The sequence below is a fragment of the Cydia strobilella genome, chromosome 18 (assembly GCF_947568885.1).
Source record: "Cydia strobilella chromosome 18, ilCydStro3.1, whole genome shotgun sequence".
Taxonomy (NCBI): domain Eukaryota; kingdom Metazoa; phylum Arthropoda; class Insecta; order Lepidoptera; family Tortricidae; genus Cydia; species Cydia strobilella.
The window spans coordinates 13,651,120-13,661,478 of record NC_086058.1 but is presented as its reverse complement, the minus strand read 5'-3'; the positions used below and the strand labels follow the sequence as shown (position 1 = coordinate 13,661,478).

Sequence of the window (10,359 nt, the reverse complement as noted above, 5' to 3'; positions counted from 1 at the left end):
GAGCATATTATTTTGCCCTTTTTATAGATCACGACGCTCCAAAATATATAATGACAACATTGTAAACATATAAATAAACATCATTCCCAATTAAATTCTAACATTACTTCGCTACTTGAACTTGGGATCTCCGCGTGCATCTACAAACTTATCACGTTCACTTTTGAAAATCAAAGCTTTTAGATTTCGATCTTACTGCAACGCAACAAAGTAAGATTTCTGATAGCATTTGAGGATGTTCCAAGAAGTAGCTGCAAAGATAATGTTGTTAGAATTCGTGAGCACGTTTTTTTAGACGACTTTTGAAGATGTATATAAACCAAATGTGGTGCGTTTTGTAGCATCAGTATCTGGGGTTCGCTCATTGGAGCTGGTTTCGGGAGTTAGTTCGGCACAAGAGATGAATTTGGTAATACATTTGTTACGGAAGCGGTGATCAATCATTTGACAAGTGTTTTTTTTTATTGAGCAATGGCATCCAGGGATTTGTGCCATCGGGCAAGTGGAACATGCGGATCTTATTTAATAATGGTGGCTAACGGTTTCGAAATGTGAATAATTGATTGCTTTTTCGGGATCAGTGATTTTAATTGTTGCGTAATAAATATGTCGCCATTATTTCAAATTTTTATAAAAACAACCGTCATATGCTGAAGTTTTAGAAATTTAAATTAACTGCAAGAAGCATAGCAACAATAAAACGTATAATTTGTATATTTTCAAATTTATCAATAAAAATAGCTAAATAATTTGCATTAATCGCTTTCGTAAAAACTAGTGTTACGTCAATTCTTGGGATTGGTTGTCAAGCGGACGCCAGGCTCCCACGAGTCGTGGCAAAATGCCCGGATAACGCGAGGAGGAAGAAGAATAAATAATTTGCATTTAATTAGTTTCTAAATGGATACCTACTTAAAGTTCAACAGCTTGAAATATTTGCAATATGAAAAATTAATTTATTCTTTTTTGCCAAAAATAATTTATAACAGAAAATCATTAATAATGGCACCTAATAGAATAGAATAGAACATTTTTATTCAACATCACATGAAATGGCAGAGTTAACAGATAGCGTAGTACATTTTTTACAGATAAAAAATAATAAACAATAATTCACAAATTTGCGGAAATAACTCTATATAACCCTTTTGGTGTTGCGGGTGTCCATAGGCGTCGGTAATCGCTTACCATCAGGCGATTCCTCTGCTCGTTTATTGCCTTCTATATTATAAAAATAAGGATCTTTAAAATCGGCCAGAGGCCGATTTTTAGGGCTCCGTACCCAAAGGGTATAACGGGACCCTTATTACTAAGACTCCACGGTCCGTCTGTCTGTCTGTCCGTCTGTCTGCCACCAGGCTGTATCTCATGAACCGTGAGAGCTAGACAGTTGAAATTTTCACAGAATCTGATGATGTATTTCTATCGCCGCTGTAACAAAAAATACTAAAAACAGAATAAAATAAATAATTATTTAAGTGGGGCTCCCATACAACAAACGTGATTATTATGCCGTTTTTTGCGGAACCCTTCGTGCGCGAGTCCGACTCGCACTTGGCCGGTTTTTTGAATTTCGAGCTCTCGATTTCGTAACTCTAGTCTGTGGAAAACAGCGAATTTTGATATTTTTGAAATACGAGCAATAGAAATTGGGAATCTAGCGGTATTGACCACTCGTTTTTAATTCTATTAGTAGAATTTAAATACCTAGTAGTGGAGATAATGTTGAAGGGAGCCACACGAGATCGAACGCTTGAAATTAAATAAAAACAGATATATCACGGTTCATGAGACAGCCTGGTGACAGACGGACATACAGACGGACGGACAGCGGCGTCTTAGTAATAGGGTCCCTTTGGGTAGGGAACCCTAAAAATAGGCCCCCTGATTAGTTATTCCAATTTTGAGCTTCAAGATTCGTTCTATTGTTTTTCTTAATTTTCTGCGTTGCAAAAAAATATCCTAATTAAATCCTGAGTAGAGATAATTGTGCGTGAATTTTCAAATTCTTTCTCAAGTCTTACTAGCTATAAATAAATATCAGGGGACATTTTACACAGATCAACCTAGCCCTTAACTAAGCAAAGCTTCTACTATGGCCGCTAGGCGACGATATACAATACTTATATATAGTTGGTCAAGCAAATCTTGTCAGTAAATAGGAACAAAAAAAACTATACTCATCCTTTTCTTTTGGGTGCTAGTACTAGTGTAAACAAAGATAGTATGATTCTCTCTGTCTATGTTTGAAATCAGACAGTCCCTTGACAAACTATAGATAAATACATACCTACTTATATACATAGAAAACACCCATGACTCGGGAACCAATATTTGTGTTCATCACACAAATAAATGCCCTTACCGGGATTCGAACCCAGGACCATCGGCTTCACAGGCAGGGTCGCTACCCACTAGGCCAGATCGGTTGTCAAACGACAAGGAAGTAATTGAGACACCATGTTCTATTTTGAGTCCGTCCGTGCGGAGTTCAAAAAGCTTTGACACGTCTTAATTTTATAAAAAATTTATATGCAGGGTTAGCTTGGTCTAATATCTGCTATTTATGGAAATATCAGAATAGTTGTGTCTTTTGCTATAAGTTAACAAAAAAAAACTTTTCTCCAGTTAATAGTAGCCGCGTTGGCCGCGGTTTGCGGCGCGGCCAAGCTCGACCGCACTTACCTGCCTCCTGCATCAGCCAGGACTGCAGGAGGCAGTGCAGCATCGCTGCAGGCTCCTAACTCCTTCAGCCAGAACTCGGCTCCTAAAGGGAGCTACGACAATGACTTCCAGGGCGTGGTTGTCGACGCTGCTCTTGCAGGTATGTTGTCTAGTTACAATGGAACCTTTACATCAGCTGCCCGCTTAGCCAGGACTCCAGCGGGCTTAGCACGGTGGCATTTTTATCGCCTGTCACCATGCCTGTCACGTTCTAACAAGTATGTTAGTGCGAAAGTGACAGGCATAGTAACAGGTGATAAAAATGCAACCATGCTGACACCGTAGGAGTCTGTGCCGCATCACTGCAGACTCCTAACTTCTTCCAGAACTAGGCTCCTAAGGGAAGCTTCAGAGAGTAGTTCTTGACTCTTGTAGGTTTGTTTGCTAAATACTATTGCCTCTGTCAGGGGTACGGATATCCTGCTTTTGGCCAGGACAACTGGATCAATATGCACTCTTTCATCTAGATCGGAAACTAAGGAAAATTACATCAACGTCTTTATTACCTAGTTATTAATAAATGATTTTTTCAGGGTAGGTATAAAACCAGATCTACTGTGGCAGCAATTTTATTTTAGGTCTATGATATTAGTTCTCGAATTTTATTTCATTTGTCCTGGTGACACGTAACGTTCGTCATAAATAGCTTACAGAATAAGAATATACTTGTCTTCCATTTCATTAACCAATCTTTTAAATTTTAGGAACTAGAGGTGCTGCAGGATCCGAAGATACTGGCCTCGGCGCTCCCCGTGACACCTACGGTTCCACTGCCTCTAAAGTAGGCGAAGCTGCCTTCCGAGGCGCCCAGGCTGGATTCAGGTTCCCTCAAGGCTTCGGTCCTAACTCCGCATTCGCTTCCCACACTTCACATGATTCAGAGTTTGAAGCAAGAGAGTCGCCTGAAGGTTTAGAAGTTTCTGGAGAGTCTCAATTTGTAGATTCAAGACCAGAGCGTCCCCAAGCAGCTCAGGAACGCGCTGCCAACACTTTGAGGTTCGACAACAAAGTTGGTGATGAGGGCTTTACCTACGCATTTGAAACTGATAATGGAATTTCTGCTGAAGAGACTGGAACAGGTAGATCTACTCAAAACTCTACTAGTGGTAATTTATTCAGGATTTTTTGGTACCAATAAAAATATACCATCAACCGGGGTGAATAGGGATGGCGGGATGAATAAGGATAAAAACCGGGACTGCAAGTTACTTGCAAACTTATTAGCAAAATCTACTATTATTTTCAATCACCTCATCACTCACCTCAGGCGTCAAGACATGTCTATGATCGATGCGGCAAGAAATACTGTTCGGCCATCATTGGATTATTCAGCCATCGCAGTCGATATAGGCTGTAGACTACCTCCTTCGATGCAGCAACTATAAACTGCAAAGATACTGTAGCCAATGACGATGATGATGATAATGATGATACAATTTTTGTTAGTAGTTTTTTAGAAATTATTAAGTAAATTGCCTTTCCGGTTGCATTTTTTTGACAATACTTAGTACAGATACAGATACAGATCTTTTATTGGTAAAAATAAAATACATTTTACAAGTCATTCAAATTCTAAATAAAAATAAAATTAATATTCACAATAATAAGTTGATAATTTGGAAGAAGTACCTAACGAATGAATATTTTTAGTAGTAGGATAATATAAATTTTCATCTCAGCAGGAAAGTGCGACTTTCCTCACTCCAGGGAGTGAAACAAAGTAGCTTTTTAATTTAGTGAAGGCCATGAACTGCCTGAAGTGGCAGTTCATGGCAGTACTTCTATTACATTTTTTTTCTCTGTATTATTCTGCGTAATTCAAAATACATTTTTACCTTTAATATGTTCTAACTACTGAGGTGAAAAATTATATGTGCAACACGAGAGCAAAGTTATTTAAACATCTCATGTTTTTGAGTCCCTCGCTACGCTCAAGATTCAAACTTAGAATCACTCGCTTCGCTTGTGATTCAATTATAGAATCTTTCGCTTTCTCGGGACTCAAAATAAATACTCGCAATAAAAACCAACTTTCCTCTCTTGTTGCACAAATAACAATTATATGAGTGCAAATAGTTAATAGTGCAATAAACTATTTTGAATTTCGAACAGCAACCAACGGCGTCCAAGCTCAGGGCGGTTACTCGTACACTGGAGACGACGGGAAAGTGTACACGGTAACGTACACTGCCGACGAGGGCGGGTACCAGCCCAGGGGTGATCATCTGCCGACCCCGCCTCCGATCCCGGAGGAGATCCTGAAGTCATTGGAGCAGAACGCCAGGGATGAGGCTAATGGTGTTGTTGATGATGGTGAGCTAAATTATTTCTTTAAATTTAAATATATGTCTTAAAAAAGCTTAATCCACATGCACTTCTTCAGAAGTAAGCATGTGAATATTTTATCGGGTTATTTATGCGGAATAATATTGATAAATCTCAAGTAGCATGATTGATATTTTTAAATTAAAGGAAAATAGAAAGAAAACACGCTTCGGGCAAGATTCTATTCGAGAAAGGTTCAGATGGAACTGGAATTTTTACTAATAATTTAAAAAAAGTGTAATATCGCCTGTAGACGTATAAATTTACTCACTTTTTACAGCCAAATTTTACCGTATTATATGACTAATGCTTACTTCTGCGGAAAGTTTCCTCATGGTTAGAAATTCAAAAGAATCTAAGACAGGAAACTAAAAGATCATTCATTACTTAATTACCTACTTACTGTTATCCGATCGTCTTTTCAATAGTTACCATACCATTAAAGTGAATCAAGGTTAACTATTGTCTTAATCCTTTTTAAAACCGTGTTTCATTTGTTTCACGAACACGTTTCCCATTTGACGATTATTACTTAAAAGGCAATCAATAATGAATGTCTTTAGGGTTCCATAGCTAAAAGGAATGCGATGGTACGTAACCCTCGGAGCGCGACTCTGATTAGTGCATCGCGGCTTTTTTTCTTTCAATTTGAGTTTAATCAAGCACAAAGCTTTTATTTATTATTTAAAGGGGGAATTCGTAAGCATATTTTTTAATTTGGTCAACAGTCTTTTCTTTTAACAACGCTGGACTTACGCATGTTAATTGTTTCTTTAAGACTAAAACAAAAAAGTCGTAAAATCTGCCTAATATTACATCTTAGACTATTTAAAACTATTTAGAACTAACTAGTATAACACATTGTGTTCTAAGGAGGCATCTATTAAATTATTCAATAGCAATGTTGAATGTCTTTTGCTACTTAAATTTTCACTTGCTTAAACAATTATAAAAATCCCCTACAAATAAGAAACCACTCAATTCATTATCGTTTTAAAATCACTGACAAAATCCGTTACGGGACAGCTCAGCATTATACCATTGTGCCGTGATAAATGTATTTGCCGACTGATATATCGTCAACCGCTTGACAAATGGCTAACAACTTTCATTTTTTATTTACAGGCTTGTACGATGCTCAGAAGTACAATGCGGGAGGCGATTACGCGGAAAGTGACAGCGCTAATGGTAAACAGAATGGCGGGCCATCAGCCGGTACTGGGAACACCGATGTCGATGCAAGCCGCACATTCATTAATCAGAACATTCAGAACGAGCCTTTCAACCCCAACAGACAAGGCGGTGACAAAACAGTGAACCAGTTCACAAGCTTCCAAAAGAACGCTGCGAACAGAGTTGGATCGAGAAACGAGTATTTGCCTCCGTTCCAACAGACACAAAACCAAAGGCAACAGAACCCTAACACGGATAGTTCAGATGCTGATTCATCCTCAAGCTACCAACATGAATCGACTGAGGGTTCTGGAAATTTCCATTCCCCGTCTCAACAGAACCGACCAACTTCTCAATCTTTCAGTTCAAGACCCACCACTAATCAATTCAATGACTTCAAACAAAGCACCATCGGAAATCAGGTCAACCAACATGGAAACCGATTATCTTCCCAAAGCAATAGGCAGCAGTTTGGCTCCGCGGCAAACACTGCCCCCCAAAACGGACGTAACCAGTTCTTGGCTCACACTTCAGCCTCTTTCGACTCTCAACATGCAACTTCCGTCCCTGATACTGAACTGACTACCGCTTTTGAAACAAGTCCCCAAGATGCTCCGTCAGCTCCATCTTCTGCACCTACTACCAACGCATTTGGTTTCAAGAACCAGCCTAGTCACAACGGACAGTCGCACTTTGCGTCACAAAACTCACATCTTCAGACTTCCCAGGCCCCTGCACAACCAACCACTCCATCTTTCCCTCAGTCTAGACCTCAAACCTCTAATAACCGCCCAGTTGGTGGAAATAGGAATACTCAATCAGCACTCCCTACCCAAGCACCCCGTCAGCAAGAACAGTTCACCCAACAGACTGCTTTTGGTAGCAGGCGCCCTCAATTTCCTCAAAACCAATTCTCTCAAAACGCTGATAACCAATTCTCTCCCAGCACTCAGAGACCTCAATTCGCCCAACAAGCTACCGTTCAGGATGATTCTTATTACTACAATCAGCCTTCTAGAGCTTTTAATACACCCCAGTCACCCTCGAGGTTTTCAAGCGCGCCAGCTAATCAGTTTGATAGAGTAACCCAACGCCCATCGTCTTCCCAAGCTCCCCAAGAAGAAGAAAACTATCCTTCAACTGTATTCCCATCGCAAAACAGCCAGCGTCAAAGTCCATCTAGGCGACCTTCGTTCCTCACTCAATCGACTCCGTCAGATAACCAGTTCCAGAGTAATGCTATCGCTTCAGCTACCAATGGGATCACACAAGCATCCGCCTCTCCTTTTACTGCTCCTACATCAGCTCCTAGTTTCAACGGTCAGCATTCGAGCCACTCCAGGCAACAATTGCAACACTCATCCCTCCAATCAAGCCGTCCTTCATCACCTCAACCCAGCAAGGCTTCTTACAGTGCGCAACCCACATCCCAATCGCAGTCCAGTGGAGCTCTATCGAGCCAATTTGAAAAACAGAACTTCGAGTCGGCTAAGCCTTTGAGCCAGCAGCCATTGCAAGAAGTGAAAGAGATCAAGCTTGATGACGACACCAAGCCAGAAGCGCCTGTAACGAACCTACAGTACACTGGAGAGGTATATGAATACACCAAGCCAGCGGAGATGCTGCCGCCTCCAGAAAATGGATTCGGACAGTTCGGAACTAAATTGCCAAGCACTCAGAAACCTGCTGATCCGCAACCCCAATTAGGACAGACTGCTTCAGCTCAAACTACTTTGCAACCCCATTTTGGACAGCCTACCACTACAGCTCAAGCTACCTCTCAAAATTTTGCTCCCCAATCTACTCCGTTCACTCAAAGCGCTAAGGCTCAACAAGCCAATCAATTCGGATCTCGACCTCAATTTGGACAGTCTACCGCTTCAGCTCCGGCATCATCGAAGCCGTTTGCGCCGCAACCTACTCAGTTCAGTCAAAGTTCACAAGGCAAATTCGGATCCCGGCCTCAGGTCGGACAACCTGGGACTTCGTCTCAACAGGCAACATCTGAATCGTTCGCTCCTCAACCTACCCAGTTCAGTCAAAGCGGCAAGATTTCACAAGGCAACCAATTCGGATCCCGACCTCAATCCGGACAGTCTACCACTTCACCTCAACAGGCTACATCTGACTCATTCGCTCCTCAACCCACCCAGTTTAGTCAAAGCGCAAAAGCCCAGCAGAATACCTTCGGATCCCGTCCCCAATTTGGTCAGGTACACTCACAGTCCCACCAATCAACATCGTTTAGTCCAAAGCCCCAATTTGGTCAAGCTATCCAAGGTGATCAGTTTAGCGCTCAAACTCAGGAATCCACTGACGAGTTCGATGCTAAACCTGTCAAACAGCAGTTCAACCCAGCGCAAAGTCAAACTGACCAAAATAGTCATCAATTCAACCAGCGTAGACCATCTCAAGGAAATTTTTTCGCTACTGCTGCTGAAACTCCCAAACCTTTCGGTCAAGGAGATACGAGCACATGTTGCCAAGGTGTGTTCGGTCAGCAACCCAGCTTCGGCAAGCCTAGTCAGGATAGTTCCATTGCTTCGACTTTCCAAAGCAACTCCGCCTTTAAACCAACGCAGAGTTCGTCAGTCGCCGGAAAAGGAGAAGTTTTTGGAGGACCCAGGGCGCCACCTAGCTTTGACGAATCGGGTTACCATTATTAATTTAGAATAAGTGCCATAGAATTATACGCTCTAGTTTTGAACGTCTAACGTCCGGATGCTGAACCCAAACAATGATTGTAAAAAGGTAATTTTTAAATCAATCGGCATTGAAACTGGAACTGGAGCATTGATTGTGATACAATAGGGTGGAAGTGGCAATAATATAAATGAAATTAAATAATATCGTAGATATAATGTAGAGATAGCCATACGTGCTTCGGCTGTACGTTTTGAACATGAAATATGCTCTCTAATAAATTATTTCTGTAAATAATAATTGAAATGGTTTTATTTATTAGTCTGACAAATCCTATGAAAAAAGAGAACAGCAATGAACAAATATACAATCAATGGTAACCTGAGAAGTGAGGTGGCTATATAACGCAAGGATAAGACATAATCGTATGACACAATCAAGAAACATGCCTTTTCACTGTCTGATCCACCAAACCTTGCCGGTTGCTTGATGTAGAAGGAACCACCATCAATTACAATGCCACCATTTGTAATTGACGGTGGTTCCTTCTACATTGAGTCGTGTGGCAATCCAAGAAAAATAAAATATCCTAGGCTCCCAAAATTTAATGCACACCTCCTTAGATTGCGCAAACTCAGATTACACGCATTTAGGACCAAATGAAGGTATTAGGACGGTTTCCAGCTTACTGGAAATTAATTCCTCAAAACGCTTTTTTATGGATCTAATTTGGCCTATGGTGCAAAACCAACACTAGGTACTACATATAAAGAGGATATATAATAGGGCGCTCTAGCGCTACTGTCATAGTAAAATTTGTAGCCACAGCAAATTCACTGCCATCTATCGACACACGATTAAAACTAAAACTAAAAATAAAAATATCAAAAAATGTATTTAATTTATATATGGATAAATGATTTTTTTTATTTGCAATATTTGCATTAATTATTTTTATATTATTTTGACCCATGCTCTTTCACTGATATGCGTTAAAATTGTTAAATAACAAACGAAACCGTCGACGCAATCTATACGAGAGTTGGCCAAAGAATCAAATTTTCTTGATTTTCGAGGCACGTTTTTTCCTTAGACTATATCCATCTATTACGGAGTTATATCTATCTTTGGTACATATAAATAAAAGAGTAACGCACGCTTTCTGTTACTTTATCAGTTATTTTTCCGCGTGTCGTCCTGTAAGATTGTATTGATTGTCACTGGCTGAAGTTTATTTATTACAAATAATATTAATTCGATCCCACTTGGGATCCACTTTGACGTTGGCAAAATTATCGACAGTATCGATGATTATTGATTGAATAACTAAAGCTAGAATTGGCCTCTTATGTTGACATGTTACAAAACTAATTCAAAAATGTATCATTGCTCACATCAGTCACCTGAAGAATTTTGTCGTTAACAGGATAAAGACAAAAAACCGGCCAAGTGCGAGTCGGACTCGCGCACCGAGGGTTCCGTACGTTTTAGTAT

General features: G+C 40.2%; 1 protein-coding gene across 1 annotated transcript in view; it reads left to right on the top strand.

Annotated features, from left to right (window-relative positions):
- Window positions 1–235: 235 nt before the first annotated feature.
- The window catches only part of LOC134749683 (hornerin-like), a 28,044-nt gene continuing 17,920 nt past the window's right edge, over window positions 236–10,359 (top strand). The window contains exons 1-5 of the mRNA XM_063684701.1: window positions 236–409; window positions 2,629–2,824; window positions 3,429–3,803; window positions 4,837–5,037; window positions 6,175–8,882. Of these exons, the coding sequence (XP_063540771.1) occupies window positions 401–409; window positions 2,629–2,824; window positions 3,429–3,803; window positions 4,837–5,037; window positions 6,175–8,882 (3,489 nt within the window). The 5' untranslated portion in view covers window positions 236–400. The remainder of the gene's footprint in view (window positions 410–2,628; window positions 2,825–3,428; window positions 3,804–4,836; window positions 5,038–6,174; window positions 8,883–10,359) is intronic.